General features: G+C 50.2%; 1 protein-coding gene across 7 annotated transcripts in view; it reads right to left on the minus strand.

Annotated features, from left to right (window-relative positions):
* RALGPS1 (Ral GEF with PH domain and SH3 binding motif 1) overlaps positions 1-17,868 on the minus strand; it is a 284,196-nt gene extending 266,328 nt beyond the window's left edge. For 6 of the 7 annotated variants that reach the window (XM_014590021.2, XM_027774049.1, XM_014590019.2 and 3 more), the window contains exon 1: positions 16,661-16,678. In XM_014590021.2, coding sequence (XP_014445507.2) covers positions 16,661-16,668 — 8 coding nt within the window. In that variant the 5' untranslated portion in view covers positions 16,669-16,678. Of the gene's footprint in view, positions 1-16,660; positions 16,679-17,848 lie in introns of those variants that run through there. The other variant, XM_006154099.3, reaches the window with a different exon arrangement.
* Positions 17,869-17,968: the final 100 nt, after the last annotated feature.

Genomic DNA, 17,968 nt, shown 5'->3' on the forward strand with positions numbered 1-17,968 from the left:
CCGGGGGGCCCGGCCCCACGGGGGAGCAGAGGGGGGGAGACAGTGTCAGTGGGGCCCAGCCACACGAGGGAGCAGACGGGGGGAGACAGTGTCCGCGGGGCCTGGCCACACGAGGGAGCAGGGGGAGACAGTGCCCACGGGGCCCGGCCACACGAGGGAGCAGAGAGGGAGAAAGTGCCTGTGGGGCCCGGCCACACGAGGGAGCAGAGGTGGGGAGACAGTGCCCGCGGGGCCCAGCCACACGAGGGAGCAGAGGGGGGGAAGACAGTGCCCATGGGACCTGGCCACATGAGGGTGCAGAGAGGGGGAGACAGTGCCCGCGGGGCCTGGCCACACGGGGGAGCAGAGGGGAAGACAGTGCCCGCGGGGCCCTGTGCACACGCACACATGCACCCAGCGTGCTTTTCAAGCTGAGCCAGAATTCAAACTATGGTCGGCCACACGTGATCTGGCTCCTTAACCACCGTGCTGTAGGATTAAGTTTTCTACAGTCAACATTTAACTATGAGAAAAAGGGCTACTTTTTAAAATTGCAATGATTGGCATGCTATAAAATTCGCCCTTTAAACCACAGGATTCGGCAGTGTTTTAACGTTTCCTGAGCTGTGCGGCCATCACCACATCCTCACGTCAGATGTTTGCAGCAGCCCCGGGGGAGCCCCTTGTCCATGAGCAGCCACTCCCAGGCCTCCGCAGCCCTGCCAGCCAGCCGACCGCCTCTTACTCTGCCCCCAGACAGCTCACAGACGGGGCCGGCCGGCACGGGCCTGTCTGGCCTCCTTCACTGGGAATGTCGTCAAGGCGCATCCAAACACGTCACACATCAGAACTTCATTCTTGCTCACGAGTAAGTCATGATCTGGGTGCAAGCAGACCACTGTTTCTTTACCCACTGGCCAGCCAGTGGACACCTGGGTTGTTTCCCACTTGGGCCATTGTGAATGTGGCTGCTATGAGCACAAACGTACACTTCTGGTTCTCGTGGGTACACCCTCAGGAGCGGCATGGTCAGGTCGTTCAGTAACTCCATGTCTCACTTTCTAGGCACCTTCCAGGTGGTTTCCTAAAGAAACTGCACCATTTTACATCCCAAGTGACAGGCGCTGCCCTGCAGAACAAGGCGCCAAGCAATCTGTCAGGGAGGTTTGAAAACACGGCACCCAGAGGAGGCATCAAACGGGTCCCCTGGACCCCGGCACACGTAACAGCTACAACACACGGGTCTGAACTTGTCAGAGGGCTGGGGACAGCTTTCAGACCTACCAGCCCTCACATCCATACAGTCTTGCTTTGATTAGTTTTAGTTTCTTAGACTTTTGCCTAAAAACTAGGGTGCGTGCACTTGCCAGACAGAGACAGAGTGGGAAAGTGAGAAGTCGCCCCCCAGGGGAGATGGCCACGCCGCAATCCCTTCTCCTCCATCCTCCTCTTGGGATTTGGGACATGCACACACGCACTGGCATGATTTTCAAGCCAATGGGTCTGGGACTCAAACTGCAGTTGGCCACGTGGAGTCCAGCACCGTAGCCGCCAGGCCACCTGCTGGCCCCACACCCATATGGTTTTAGTGTGTTTGCAGGCATGATCTTTGGTTGGAGCTGGATTTTCTTCCTGGTTTTTGTGTTAATTATGGTTGACTGTTGTATCATCATTACTTCAATTATTTAGAAATCATTTTATGCCTGAGCCCATTTACGGTCTTCCGCCCCGGCTGCAGGAGCTTTTAAACGAGTTTTTCCAGGAAAGCCACATGCGAGGTATGTCCCCGCGTGACTGAAGTGAGTCTGCTGCCGTCAGATGTGAGCTCAGATTTCACTGACTACCCTTCCGTGGGTCCCGCGCCCTTGCCCCACAGCCCTCTGGGTACTGCTCCTCTCCCTCCGGCACCTCCACCACAGACGTCTCAGTCCAGCATCGTTTTCTCTTTGACTGAAAAGTTTCTTCTGCCTACATGCTAATGCTATCTCCTCTTTATCCCTGAGATTAATCAAACAAAACTGAAACAAAAACAAAACCAAACTCTGCCTGAACTCTTTTCCTTTTCTTTAAAGTTTGCTATAGGGCGCATGAGCTTGCTGGAGAGAGAGTGAGAAATCACCCTCCAGGGGGATGGCCAGGCCACAACCCCTTCTCCATTCTCCCCTCAGGATTTCGGGCACGCCCGCACACTTGCCCAGCATGATTTTCAAGCTGCTGGGTCCAGGACTCAAACAGGCCCTGTGGAATCCAGCCACTTTAACCTCCACGCCGTCTGCAGGCCCCATCACCTGGATATTTTAAGCATTAGTTAACTGTTGCTAATTCTACCTAGTTCATGAGGAGCCATCATAATTTAGAAATCCAGACCCTTCTCCAGTTCTGGAAAACGAACGATCCTGTTCCATTTGTCCTGGTCTCCATTTTCGGAACTCCAGGGGTTAGACACTGACCAGTCTTGCTGCCTTCCCATACCCTCTGAGATCCGCCATCACGCCTTTGTCCTGCATCACTGCTCACTGTAAATGCTGACATCCGTGACTGCTTTGCTGAAGTTCTCTATGCAAGCTCCTTTCTCATCTCGGTCGCTGGCGCATCGTCTCACCTCTCAGAGCACCTGTAACTTCTTTGAGAGGACAGAGCGGACGAGGTGTGAAATCGCTTTCGCTCCTTGAGGCCAGCTCCTCTCTGAGAGCAAGCTCCTGTTCTGCATGGACGCCCGGCCTAGCTCCCTTCACACGTGGAATCGTTTCAGTGCGTCCTCTTCGGTGGCAGTTCCCTATCTGTTCATCTGTGAACGAGGACAGATGAGTCCTGGCGTGACACGTGTCCAAAAATAGTGCAGATGGATTCCCTCAGGCCCCCTCACCTCTAGCCTAATGGACTCCAAGTTCCCAGGGCACTGCCTGGTCCTCATCGAGTGTGACCACTCTGTAGCAAACTTCTTCACTTCTCTTGCCTCAGTTTCTCCTCCTGTAAAACTGGAAAACTGAGCTAATCTTTAAGTGTCCATTAGCTCTATATTTTATGATAATTTTGTGGATCACTTTTATTTAACATTTCATTAGTTTGCCAACTAATTAGCAAAGAATTTTGCTAAATATATGTTTAAGATTTCTTAAATTTCTTAAAGATTCACTGTACTTTATTTCAAAGTAAGTCGATCACAAATATTAAGCTCAAGAAATAGACTTCAGTGGCCAGCAGATGGCATGGTGGTTAAGACACTGGACTTCCACAGGGCTGACCATGGTTCAATTCCCCGGCAGCTTGCTTTTTCACTTTCCCTCTCTTTCTCTCTCTCTCATGGTTCAAGTCTCTAGCAGCTTTCTCTCTCTCCCTCTCTCTTTCTCTCTCTCTGGTGAGTGCATGTGTCCTGTAGCAAATTTAAAAATAATAAAAAATAAAACAAGTAATTATTTTTTAAAAAGCAAAGAAACAGACTTCATGTGATTAGACACAAGGAAAAACAGAATTATGACTGCTTTGCCCGGAGCTAACAGAGTCCACACCCAGGAACATACTGGGCATGACGCGTGTGCAAGAAGGCAGAGATTAGCAAGTCGCCCTGCTCCCTTCCGGCCTCCCCAGCACCCGCTGACCCCAGGCCCTTCGGTCTATCTAAACCCTGAAAACCAGGCAGAAGAACTGACAACTGGCGGTGCGATCAGTAGGGCTGCCTCTCGGCCCATAGGCACCACCATGGACAAGGGTGACCAAGTGCCTCCTCTGTGCCCCACTGAGGGCACCGCCTCACTCCTGTCACCTGCCGGCACTCCCACACGTCTCGCTGGCTATGCCAAGGATGCAAAGTCTGACCACCTTTGCCCAGGCCACTTCCCGGGGTGTGTTTGCACAGAACCACCTTGAGGGATAAGGTAGCGTCTCCCTCAGGGTCAAAGGGCAGGCCTACTTATGCTGTGAAGTGCCAGGCTGGGACATGAAAGTGCAGCACCCGCCTGGGACGCGGCATCAGCCCTGAGGGGCCTGGGGGAAGGGGACTGACGCAGGTGCCAATGCTCCTGCTAGTGATGGCGTCCCGAGTCCTGAGTCCTGTGTTCACAAACACGTGTGAAGTAGGCGGACCGCTCTGCCTCAATACCTGCTCCCTGCCCTGTCACCCACCTCTCTGAAGGCTCCACAGCACACAGACACACCTTCCCGTCCTCAACCCTGCCTTCTGTCCTTCACCTCAAGCCCACCTGGAACCCCTCATAATAGGTAGTTTCATCACGGCGACCCAGGTGCCCCAGTGATGTAACAAGTGGCCATCCCTCCCTCGCTGCCGCGTCATGCCTGATGTCTCAACTATAAAGCTCCTGGGAAAGTGAGCGGCTCCGTCGCCTCTGTCCGTCCATTTCCTGCCTTCACCCACACCCATCATAAGGGGTTAATAAACGACCACCTGGTAGTAAGCTTTGATGTAAGTCACAGGAAGTACAGTCCATGGAACGCTGGGCTAATCGCGGCCACTCTGAGGCTTCACATCTGATAAATGGGGCCAATATTGGTAAGGCTGGCCCCAAAAAGCCATCTATACTTCCCGCCTTAGTAGAGTGTCTGTCTTGGATTCCTGGACACAGATTACCTTTCCCAGCTTCCCTTACTACAAAGAAGGCCCAGGATCGGCCCCTGTAATGTAAAAAGAGCTGTGCGTGACTTCTGCACAATACCCTCAGAGGCTGGGATGCAGATGGGAAAGCTAGACTCTAGCAGCCATTTCAGGTCATGAAGTGACTTAAAAGAAACCTAGGTCTCTGAACATGCAGGCTCCTTACCTACCTGAGCAGATTACCACCTGACTTCCTGCACAAGAAACTTCCACCTTATATGTTTATGTTGAGTTTTCTGTCACTTGTCGCCCAACCTAAGAAGTGGCTCTCTAATTAGGAGAGTGAAGGGATTAAATAAGAAAATGTAACATGATACCCATTTTTATATACACTCGCTAAAGGGCCCGACAATGTTTTACAGACAGCAGGCAATTCAAATGCTCATTAAAATGAACAGGAATCTGGAAGACTGCAGCAATGTCATTACTTAAAAAAAAAAAAACTTAATTTTTTTAACCAAGTTTTATAAATTATTTTATTGGAATTACATTAAATCTTTGACAAGATTTGGAGACATAATATTATTACTACTACTATATTTATATTTCTCTGGAAAGAGCCAGGAACTGATTAACTGATGACTGACTGACTGATTTCATCCTATCTATTCAATACACATTTAGTAAGATGGTACTCTGCAATAAGCCGAGTCATAAAAATAAGACTGCGGAGTTAAAAACAAACAAACATTAGGCATATAATCCCTAATGCCACTTTACCCCAGTGGCTACCAACTAAAATACTCAGGGAGGTAAAGGAGACGAAAATTTTATCATGGCTAAAAACTAGGGGAGGCTAACATACAACAACACTCTGGAGTCGTCACCCCTAGAAACTGTTTTACAATTTGCCTCTCTTCTTCATAGTCAATAAGACTCCTTTGGTTAAGGTTCCTGAGCCTTGTGCTTTTTCATTTTTTTTTATTTGTTTATTTATTTTAATTTCCAGAAGACACGTGCACCCACCAGAGAGAGAGACAGAGAGAGAAAGCACTCCCAGTGGGGGTGGTCACACTGTGATCTACCCCCCATCTCCTCCCATCTGGATCCTGGGCATGCATGCAGGCCACCGGGGCCAGGGCAGGAGCGGGACTGACCCATAGCAGGCCATACGGGATCCGGCACTGGCAGAGATGCACAGCTGCAGGACCATGCTGCTCTTCCCTCTTCTGTTGTGTGATGACCATTGTGGCTCCACTGCCATACGTGCCCCCTCCATGTCCCAGTATTCCCCCCATGGGTTGATGCTTTCACAGCTGAACTTGTCACTGTTCACGTTCTTGATTTCAAGTTCTTCAGTTTCAAAGTTCTTCCTGACACCTGCAGAGGACCCTGGGTGACGATGGCCAGTTTCCTGAATCCTCCCTCTGTGACAAGTACTTTGCCAAGCACCTCGCCCACAGAAATAGACCACTGGATCCTTATAATCACCCTCGAAGGTGGGTATTCATGTCATATCCACTTGCGATGCAAAAACTGAGGCCCAGTGAAGTTAGGCAACTTGTCTAAGAACTCACAGCCAGCACAAGAGCTCCTCCTGGCAACAAGCAGGTGACCAAGGACAGGATTTGAGCCCAGATCAGTGTCCCCTGCTCTGAGCCACTCTATGTCCCATCCCACGCGAACTGAACAGTTGCCCTTTATGTCTTGGACCAGGAGACACACACGTATCACCCTGCCTCCACTTTCTATCCACCTGTTCCCTTCTCTCTGCCCAAGCGTTTCGGTTTCTCAGCTTAACCAACATCAATCGCTTTTCTTTTTCTTCTCCTGAGCAGAGCAAAGGGGCCAAGGGCTTCATACCTAGGAGGTTGGCTCTGGTATTAAGAATAGCCACTTCCCTGTGATTTCTCTGATCCTGTCTCACTCTGGCCAGCTGTGGCTTTCAGCACCAGGGTCAGTGGCACCTGGCCTCAGCATCCGCCCTACATGTCCAGGTCTCTGGGTTCAGGTTAATACTCGGAAGACATACAGGGGTCACAGGTCAGCTTCTCCCGGCTCTCTGGATCAAGGGCTCTTTGCTGGTTCTGTAAGCTGAGTTCAATCAAGCACTCAGGCTTACTGGAGGTCAGACTTTCACTTTCACCAGGACCCCACACCTCCGGCCCTCACCAGCACTCTGGGAGATCTCGTGTGCTCCAACTTTGAGAGTTCTGGAAACTGCAGCAGGCTTCTTCCTGCTACCCACTCTCAGGACAGAGTGGACCAAGGATCACCCCCAAGTCACTCATCAGTTCCACCTAAATGGTTTGTTTGTTTGTTTTGTTCTTTTTTATCACCTCCCCTGGACTTCCTGTGACAGTGTGATCAGCCCTTTTCGCTCTCTGCACACCTCCTGAGTCCTGCCCTCTCCTACCACATGACTTTAAGGCCACCTACTCGAGAACAACCCCAGGTTTCTCCCCCTGCCTGGACGGCATCAGAACCACCTGTGCAAACTCTTCACGGTGAGATGAGCAGCCCCAGCCCTCCCACCACAGAGCACTCTGAAGCTCCAAGCGTGAGAGCCAGTTTGGGTCCAGGCCTAAGCCCTGACGAGCACGCCAGCTGCTACAGACAGTCCCGTCAGGCTGTCCCAGGCACCCCACACTCCCAATGGCCAAGTCAGACTCGCTGTGTTCCTCCTCCCCAGCCAATGCTCCTGTCATGCTCCACGTCATGCCTCCTGAGAAACCCCGCATCGCCTCCCCTCCCAGCTACTAACCCACCAAGGAGAGACAGCTCCAGCTGTCCCTCAAACTGGCCTTCTGTCCAGCCCTGGGCAGGTTCAGGCCCACCTTCTTGCCTTGAGCTCCCACACAGCCCCTCACTCATCTCCCAGTCCCCAGTATCTCCTTCCACGGCGTCATCCATGCTGCTGCCAGGACCAGAAGCCATGGCATTTCTCTCCCCTGTAACTCGTGAAGGATTCCCCAACCACAGGGTTCAAACTCCCAAACACTGTTTCCAAGTCCCTCCATGAACCCCAAACCACCTCTTTGGTTTTTTTCCTTGAATTTTAATTTATTTCTTCCGTGAGAGACAGGCATCCCCACCTGGTCTCGGCTGGCCCAGATCATGGGTACATGTACACATGCCCAGCACGCTCAGGACCTTTCCCACGCAGGTCCAGCCACGCTACTGCTACGCCACCATGTGGCCCCCAAACCACCTCTCTGACCTCCTCTCCTGCCAGCTGGTCCTGCCGCCCTTCTCCACCATGGACTTCACACTCCAGCAACATGCACTGAACTGCTCACTGCTTCTGAAGCACATTGTGCCTCCTCGCTCTGTGCCTCTGTACACCAAACCTCTGCCCATGTCCCACTGCACATAGAAAACGTGAAATCCAGGGACCAGCAGATGGCGTAACGGCTATGTCACTGGACTCCCATGTAGTGCACCACAGTTCGAGTTCCAGACCCGGTGGCTTAAACTCATGCTGTGATGTGTGCATGCGTGCCCAGGATGCTGAGAGGAGAATGGAGGAGAAGGGACTGCGGCGCGGCCATCCCCCCAGGGGGGGTGAGTTCTCACTTTCTGTCTCTCTGTCTCTCTCTGTTTTTCTGGCAAGAGTATGTGCCCAATAGCAAAAAAAAAAAAAAAAAAAGAAAAGAAAAAGAAAAAGAAAAAAAGAAATGGCCAACTGGGGGAAAAGACGAAATCTTTGTGTGAGACCCTGTGAGTCCTGTGTGGTCCCTGGCGCTTGCATTTCCTCTCCATTCCACCCAGGACGCTGCACTGTCCTTCATCTACCCCTGCCTGTCAAGTCCGAGAGGCTGCTCAGAGCAGGGACTGCAGTGGCCAGCCCTGGATTGGGCTCGCTACATTTCTACGTAACAATTGGGGACTGCTTGTGAGGTTTTCTTCCGTCCCTCAAGAAGCAAAGGAAAGAACCAAGTTTCAAAGCAACAAAAATAAGGCCAACTGCTATCTTGGAAACCACGCAGGTAATGCTTCAGTAATGGATGCTTGGGGACAGCTGGGAGGTCTGAAAAATAAGACAAAGCAACTGTGTCATCTGTCAGGGCTTCTGAGAGCAGTTCAATAACACAGCGCTGGGACCAGCAGTCGGCGTAATGGCTATGTCACTGGACTCCCATGTAGCTGACCACGGTTCGCGTCCTGGACCCAGTGGCTTAAAACTCATGCCGGGCACGTGTGCGTGTGTGCCCAAGAGCCCAAGAGGAGAATGGAGAAGAAAGGATTGCGGCATGGCCATCCCCCCTGGGGGGGTGATTTCTCGCTTTCTGTCTCTCTGTCTCTCTCTGTCTGCCTGGTGAGTGCACGTGCCCTATTGCAAAAACCTCTCCAAATAAATAAATAAATAAAGCAGTGCCAAGACAGACACAAACACTAGGCTCTCGGGGCTTCCTCCAGGCTGGCTTCCGGGTACTTCTTAAATCTCCATGCCCTTTCGCCAATTGGGCCCATGGCAGGGACCAGGACCCGACTTGTACACAGCTCTGAATCCAGTCTGGTGATGAACAGCTAAAAGATGACAACACCTCTCCACCTGGCTAGCTCCAACTCCCCCTTCAGGTGACAGCTTGAAGTCCCCTTCCTCTGGGAAGCTGCCTCTCACCCTCCAATTAGACTTCTGGTCTCTCAGCACCATGCCTTCCTCTCTTGTTACCATGGCTGGGACTGTAATTAATTTTTCAGGGACGTCTTTGTCACTGTGCTTGTACTTCTTTAACTTTGCTACTAAATAGCAGGTGCAGAGGCAGCAAGGACCTTGGCTTTTCCGCAGCTGTGGCCCCACACTCAGCATAGCACTGGCACTCGGTAGGCCCTGGGCAAGAACTGGACTGATGGATGGCCTGGCAGGAAAGGGAAGAACATGGAGTAAGGCTGTCTTCAGTTGCTGGTGCAATCCTGTAATAGCATCCAACTGTCTTTACTCTGAATCAACCCTCACAATGCAAAATCTCAGCTCTCAAAGCTGGGGCTTTCCTACTGAGGAAAGGATATTCCTGGGGATATCCCTGCTTACTCGGAAAGCAGGCATCTCAAAGAAAATTGGCACACTTGGCATTCTGGCTTCATATCCGCTGATCTTTCTATTATACCAGGCTGCTCCTCTAGTTCCCCAAGAACTACCGGCTATACTGATAAAGCTAGGTTTCAAGACTCTCTCGGCCCGGGAGAAGCCCCCTAAGGCCACGTGGTGCCAAGAGACCACAAGAGGCATTGTCATTTCTTAGCTGGCCATCACTGGACTAGACGGCAGAGTTGTGTACCTAGTCCAGTCCTGGTCCCTGTCCCTGTGCGGCTACACGGTACTTTCAACAAAGAACCCTGAGCAGAGGTTCCATGTGAGACCAACACTTCACTGTGGATGCTATTTGTTAGCAGTGCTGTGTGACCTGTAGGCAGCTGCTGGGAAACTGCTGTGTGTAAACAGACATGCTCAAGTCCAAGGCCTCCTGCGTGGGGAATCGGGACACCTGAGCGGGAAGCCCTGGCAATGTCTCTACGCACGTCTGGAAGGTGAGGAGAGTGGATTCGATGACCTCTAACCTTCGGATAGGCTGACGCTGCATCTGGTGAGCACGAAGGCCACAGAAGCACTGGGTACGAAGGTGCTCCTCTGTCAATCAGAGAAACGTCCAGAACAACCGGCATCTTTGAAAAGCAACCGAAGAATGCTATGTGCCAATCAGCAAGTATATGTAATCTTGTCAAAAAGCTTCCCAACAAGAACACCAATGCTAACTCTGGTAATCAATCAGTCCATGTATCAATAACGACTACACTTTAGCCAAGACAGGAAAGATCCAGACTCTTGGTCCCTAGAATGAAACAGGACTATAAACCCATCACTCCAAACTGAGCTCAACTCCTTAAATTCAATTATAGGAAACTAAAACACTAAAACCAAGAGGAACTATTACAAATACGCTTCTTCCAGGGAAACCCTGCTTCTTTATTTCATCTGAGATGCCTACAATGTGTGTGTCAGCCTGGGTGGCCTGGGGTGTGAGAAGAGGTCCTGGAAAAGGCCCTGGAGCCCTCAGCTAATCTGTCTGAGCTCTCTGAGCTTCCATTTCTCCTATGCACATCACTACCCTGCAGAATCGATAGGAGCTAAAATAACAGGTGTCAAGAGACTCTTTAAGTGTTAAGTGGTGGAGATACTAGATAATGGAAGAGACCTCAGATCCAACAAGCTTCTCATTCTACAATTCAAATCAGTCACTGGGCACCCATCACTTCCCTTGTTCATTCAACATTTATGAAGCACTTACTATGTGCCAGATGCTAGACCAGACTCTGGGGACTCCGTGATCTGACAGAACTGCCTTACACTGCACCAGGGGAGACAGACTTAGCCACAATTACGCTAGAGAGTGTACGGGTACACCTCTCAGGCCACTCTATTGCTCTGGTCCTTCTTCTATGCAAAGGGAAGGACATCCTCAGATCCATCTGGCTTCCTTGTACGATCCCTGGTCAAGGTCTGAAAAGGGTGGGCACAACAAACTATGCAAAGCCTAGCAAGGGCTTCACAGGAGGGCACCGGTGGTCCCACGGTGTCACCACCTGAGATGGCAGGGAAGAGCTGTGGGAGCCCAACAGGAGAACCACCTGTGAGTGCTAGTAGACTAGTGTTGGCAGTATGGTGCCTAGAAAGAAACACACACACACACACACTATGGAGAGGATGCAAAATGAGAAATCTCTTAGAAGGGTGAAAGTCATTAATTCCACATGACAAATTTTATTGCCATAAAAAGAGACACAGCAAATTCTTCTGAAATTATTAACTTGTTTTCCATAAATATTTAATTATTCAGAAATGTACCAAATGAGCAGAAATTCCTTGCCCTAGTTATATGGCTTATACAAGAGTGGGTGAGAATTACTGCATCCAATAAATATGAGCTTAAATATGTTCGTTCTTCTTTTCCTCTCAAATGAGATGATTTTCAAAGAAATTTATATGAGTCAAGGCCAAACATTTAAAGTTTCTTCTGATTACACAAGTAGTTTATCATAACCTTAAAAAAAAATCCGTAAAACAAAAATACTTAAACCCTGGAACTAGACAGTTCTGAAGCGCAGCAGTAAAGCACTGCACAGAGGAAGCTGGATCCCACATGGCCAACTGGGGTTCAAGTCCCAGCAGCTTAGAAAACAGGTTGGGTACACTCATGTATACCCAGGATCCTTATGGGATGGAGAATTGGAATAAATGGATTGCATGTGACCAGGTCCCATTGGGGGTGCTTTCAAGCACCCCTGTTTTCTCTCTCTCTGCCTGCTTCATGAATGCATGCCCTATAGCATGTAAAAACAATTTAATTCTAAAGAGAGAAAGTATTGTATTGCATTAGTTCATATTAAGACCCATTCTTTATGGCCAGCAGGTGGCATGGAGGTTAAAGTGTTCATATTAAGACCCATTCTTTATGGCCAGCTATGTGGTTCGAGTCCCAGACCCAGTGGCTTGAGAATCACACTGGGTGCATGTGCATGTGTGTCCAGAATCCTGAGAGGAGACTGGAAGAGAAGAGACTGATATGGCCATCCCTCCTGGGGGCAATGTATCATTTTCCCTCTCTCTCTTTCTGTTTCTCTGGTGAGCACATGCACCCTATGGCAAAATAAACCAAAACAAAGAAAAACGAAACACGTTATTTACATGAAATCACAGAACAATGACACAGAGAGGACTTGGAAGGCCAGCCCCCAGTTCCTGGATGGGCCTGAGACAGAGATCCCACCCCAGAGATCCCTCACTGGCACCCTAATGTCTTTGTGGGAGTTGAGGTTTGCATCTGCAATCCAATGCAGGATGAGATCTACCAGCAACTGTGGAGTCTCCTGCTAGCCCCTATCACTGAGTACATCTATCTGAGTTTTACTTAACACATTCTTTCTGCAATAACTCACGCAATTTTCACAAACAATAAATTAACACCTCCCCCCCCAAAAAAAATCGGCATCCTAAAAACCCTGGTAAACCCTGGGCAAAAAGAGAACATTATCCTAGCTCACATTTATTGGGTGCTCCCAATGTTTGCTCAATGAGTGAGCAAACACTCTGCTAAGCCCTGTTCTGCATCATCTCTTGAAACCTTCAAAACACCATGTGGAGGCAAGTACCATCACACTTCTTGTGCTGACCAGGAAATGGAGGTGTGGTCACTAGCCTAGGACCACATGGCTTGTGAGTAGGAGAGTCAGGACACAGACAGAAGCACCTGCAGTCTGTCCGTCAAGCACTGCCCTATCTGCCTCTCTGATGCTCAGGAGGATAAATCCCTAGCAAAGAAAAACACGATGGATTTGAAAGTTCTGCAGAAAAACCGAAGATTGACTCGCTGCTCTGGGTCTTCATGGTCTCTGCCCTCCTTGGTAAGTGCAGGTGAAATAACCTGACTCATGCCTCCCCTTGGGAAAAGTTGTGAAATCAATCGCTGCAGGTGCTCAAAGAAGACTCGACAATGCTGAGCTGAAACCCACCTCTGAGAGGAGCTCATGCAAAAAGGGAGAAGGAGACATTTGTGGACAAACCCGAGGTCAAGAGGGCTGTGAGCACATCTTGAGGGCTCCTTAAATATGTCGTGACTTCACCTTCGCCACCCAACTGGTACCATTACCCCTACACTAGCACCCAAAGAAAACTGCCAAAGAGGGGTTTCATGGTGCTCCACAGCAGCCGTGTGCCTGGAACACAGTGAGCACGCTGCTGTCTCAGGGTCCTGTCGGGCACCACGCCAACCACTGCATTGCATTTTCTCACTGCATCTTCAACCTTAAGTTAGGTTCCCTAGCTCTCCATTTTTCAAAGCTCAAGGTCATTACAGGCTTTCTGTGATAGAGCTAGGATCTGAACGCAGGTCTGCCTAGCTCCAGATCCTGAATCTGCTTGTCCACTTCACTTGAGGTCCTCTGTCACAGCCCGTCACCCTCAGTCACCTTTTGCTTGTGACTCCTCCACTGGCTGTAAGTTCCCAAAGGGCAGGGACAGGGTCCATCATGTCCATGTGCCCAGCACTCGAGACAAGGTTCAGCCCACAGAAGGAATCCAGCAAGGCTGGTGAACAAACGTCTACACGAAGGAAGTGAAGCCACCTATCTTCAGAGAAGGCAGGCCCAGAAATTCCCCTCTAGAAGCCAATCCAACCAGCTCCTATCTCCCCTGGACAAAATCTATAGGCATGCACTCAGCCCCCGTGACCTTCTCCTCCACAAGCCCACTCCGAGGCAAGGGTGAGCAGCCATTCTGTTCAAGAAGGAAGCAGTGGGCTCCAGTAAGCCTGGGTAGTTCGTTTTTAGACTCATCCTTTTTTCTCCTTGACCTAAAGCATCTGGAGCAGATATATCTTTGTCTCTCATCCCTGAGACTTTGTAGGACAAGTGGCACCAGCCAAACTCAAAGCCTATAGCTAGTGTGGATGGTGCAGCACAGGCCTACCTTGGAGTCAGCCTCACGTGAAGGAATAGAGTCCAGAGACCGGGTGTCACCAGAGATCTGACAACTTGATAACTTGGAGTTTGCCAGCGTGCAATAGCATGATTTGTCTGAGCAGAGGTCCACCCCACAGTTCACCAAAAGCCTATCCCATGCATGGCCTAGAAGCTCGGCAGGGGAGAAAGCAGGAGACTTGCCCTGGGAGGGGGCCAACAGGTACACACAGGCAGGTACACACAGGCAGTCTGCACGCAGTAACATGATAGTGCTCTGAAAGTAACGCAGCCGATGAGAATCAAGCACAAGCGGGGAGAACTGAGTAGGTGTCACCAAACAGGGATGTGAGCTAAGGAATCATTCTCAAATCATCCAGGGAGACTTGTTCCCAGCCTCTGTGACCCCCCACACAGTGTGTCCCCTCTGCCACTGGGCCACTGTAACCATGGGCAGTGTGCCTATCTCCGCACACGGTATGTGAGCATCCCAAAGGCAAGGATTTCAGGCATCCTCCGCAGCTCACCCTTAACTACCCAATAAATATCTGCTGACAAAGGAGACTCTGCTAGATTATTAAGAACATAGCAGCCCACCCTTCCCGAGCGTCTACTGTGACCTGCTATGGCTACATATACTTCACCTGCATAATCTCATTTTTTCTGCACAAAACACCCCCAAAGACAGATCCTGTTATCTTTGTCCATAGTACAGAATGCGAAACTGAGATGCAGAGAGATTAGGCAGATTGTCCCAAGTCGTAGAGCCAGTAAGTGACAGAGCTGGACTTTGCATCATGGCCTGAATGGAAAATCAGTTCTCAATTACCAGTGAACAAATCCCTTTTCCTTTCTCTTTCGGTGCTCTGACTCACATCCAGATGCACGAATTGTCCTTTAATCTATTGTTCACTGGGACTGAAGCCATTTCTTGCTGAGGGGAGAACAAGAGATGTCGCTTGTGGGTCTTCTCAACAATGACTCCTAACCACTACTGAGTAAACAGCACTGGGGGCGGGGGGGGGGTGGGGTGCAAAATTGTGTTTACAGAAACATGCACCGTGGAGGAACACTATGTACTCACTGGAACGTTTTCTAATGTTAGAACCACTTCCAAAATAGAACACGTGAATAAATGAAGGAGTTAAGAGTATGTATAGCATGCTACTCTTTGTGTGAGAGAAAAAATATGTAATAAATAAAAAACTAGTAATCATAGTTGCCCCTAGGGAGGACTGGGAACCGGCAGCTTGAGCAGGAAAAACGCTTACTTTACAATGTATCCCACTACTTGCCTTTAGAAAACCCACATGTGATTCTTTTTACTTCTTAAAACCATTATTTAAAGAAACCATTTATTGTCAGACCTTTCCCAAATGCTTCCATATGCTTGTAACCGTAAGAAATCATGTATGTTTACAGACGAAACCTGGGTAAACGTAACGGGCGGTGAAATAAGGCTGCGAAAGAACTTCGGTCCTTCGTGCTGAGATGCAGTAACTCCATTTGTGTTGTTACGGTATTTGTCGTGCGATACATAAACTGCCGGGGAACCCTTACACCATGCATGTAAGCGGCAGGTCAACCTGCCACACTTTCTTCCTAAGGTCCTACCCAGTGCCTTCCACACATGTTCAATGAACACCTACTATGTGCCAGACAAGGTGCCAGACAGATGTTTTTAAAAGAACCAAATGAACAAAAGCCTGAACGTTGGTTTCCTCCCTCTTGTCTTTTGGGAGAATATGATGGCATGCTGATCGGGAGGCCAGAACTGGAGGGGTTCTTGATGACCACACAGTCCAACATCCTCCTCACACAGTTGAGAAAACTGAGGTCTAGAGAGCGGACGGGATTCACCCAAGATCCCATGAGAAGTGAAGGCCCTGGAATTCCCAATTCTGCCCTCCTCCCATGCCACCTGCTGTCCTGAGAAGCTCGGGTTGAAAGATGGGCAGGCAGAGGGGCAGAAAAGGACCCAACCCTGGATACAAGTAGATCAGGTGCTGTTAAGTATCTTGTCCCATTTACTCTTCATAACAACCTCACGAGGTGGACACGGTTATCCTTGTTTTACAAAGAGGAAGCCAAAGTTCCCAGAAGCTGAGAAACAGTGCTGGTTCCCACAGCAGGAGGAGGTGGTGTGAGGCTTCCAATGCAGACCTGACTGCCAGGTAGAGCTCTCGCACTCCACACTAGGAGGTCAATTGATCCTTGAAGGCACACAGGCTCGATCAGAGGGCTTTGGATGTGATCATGATCTCCACTAGCAAAGTTTTTCTCTCAATCCTGAATGTTGTCACTCCAGTCAAAAAGTCAGTTCCCTCGTTCTCCAACACGTTTTAGTACATTTCTGCTACCAAATGTGAGCTTTCCTTTGAATGTACACAGCATGGCACTGACCCAGAGGGCAACTGTCTCTGAGAGCCATTGACAGAGTTACTGCCAGGACATGCTGGGACAACCTATACATGCTGCTTATAGCCCCTGGTACCTGCCACACACAGGCCGCAGCCAGGGCCTATCCCTGAACTGCCATCCCTATGCTTCCGCAGGGTCAGCACCATATGAACCAATGGTTGCAAGGGAGGTCACGACCATGGTGGTTGGTCCCCAAAAGCCTCATAGCTTCTATAGTGAAGACAAATGAAGACTGATCAAGAAGCCTCTACCCACCTTCTCATCTGTCCAGGAACCCGAGCAGGAGGCATTTCATCTTGGAAGGGTCAGTTGCTAGTGAGCAGAAGCACTGGGCATTGAAAGGTCACACACACAGATACAGGACACTGTACGGGGGCCCTGTCATCATGCTTGCTTTCCTTCGCCCCTGTAAGAACCTAACAAATTTCTGGCATTCCCTTCTTTTGATGTCTTCTGGAATGTGGTAAGATTGTGGTCCAGTACTTGAATGAGGGAAGGGGAATTCCACCAAGCTCCAACCTAAGCCTCAAGCTTCAGCACAGAGTCCTCACTGCAGCTGGGGTTTAAAGGTCACAAAATCAGTGCTTCTCTGCTTTCCATCTGCCATTGCTCCCTGCCTGCAGCAGCTCCCTCGGGGGCCTGGCCGGGAGAAGTAGTCTGGATGCAAGACATAACTGAGTCTTCTGGGACTCCCTGCCAGAAAGTTCAGACCAAACTACAACAAAAAAGTGGCCTATTCTCATGACTTGACTAGTAATCCTCTTTAGACTCCCCAGACCTGAACTCCAACCTAGCATCAGCACAAGAACAGAGACATCAATTTACCTGATTGGCTCTGTAACCACTCTTTCGTCCTATCCTCACATGGCCCCTGGGAGGCACAAGTAGGCAGCTACCATGATCTTCATTTTGCAAAGGAGGACAAAAGCTCAGAGAGCCCAGAAACTCCCAGGTAACACAGAATCAAAAGCTTCTGATTTCTCCTGCCTGCTCTTTCCCCTCACCGGGCTGCCATTTCAGTCCTTTTGTGACTAGCACTGCTAAGCTTTGCAAAAGCATCTGGTACCAGGAGCCAGACAGCCAGGACCCCTCCAAGCTTTACACTGACTAGTCTTCGAGCACACACATTTTTCAACAGCTGATCCTCAAGTGAAAGCCAGCCAACCCCCAGTCTAGGCATGCCCCTTCAACAGCAGCAGAGAAAGTCCCTGAGGAGTGAACATCAGCGCGCCCCACTTAGGGTGCAGCGTGGCACAGGAGAAGCAGCCGGCCTAGTAACCAGGGCAGCTGAGCGCCAAGCGGAGCACAGGCAGGCCTGAATCGCCCTCCCAGCATTAAACCTGGATGCCTCCAGAATCTGCAGACACCCCAAAGCTCCTGGTGCCACCGCGCTCCCAGGGCAGCAGAGAGGGAGGGGTCTTCCCTTCTCTGGCGATCACTCACCCTCTGCTTGCTCCTCACCGGTGGCCCCGCTTCCGGACCTGCAACCACTCGGGGCTCCGCCCCCCCGTTCCTGCAGGTCTCCCGAGCCCCGCCCCTTGCACCTGTGGTTGTCTCAGGCCC

The sequence above is a fragment of the Tupaia chinensis genome, unplaced genomic scaffold, assembly GCF_000334495.1.
Source record: "Tupaia chinensis unplaced genomic scaffold, TupChi_1.0 Scaffold000394_1, whole genome shotgun sequence".
NCBI classification, from domain to species: Eukaryota; Metazoa; Chordata; class Mammalia; order Scandentia; family Tupaiidae; genus Tupaia; species Tupaia belangeri.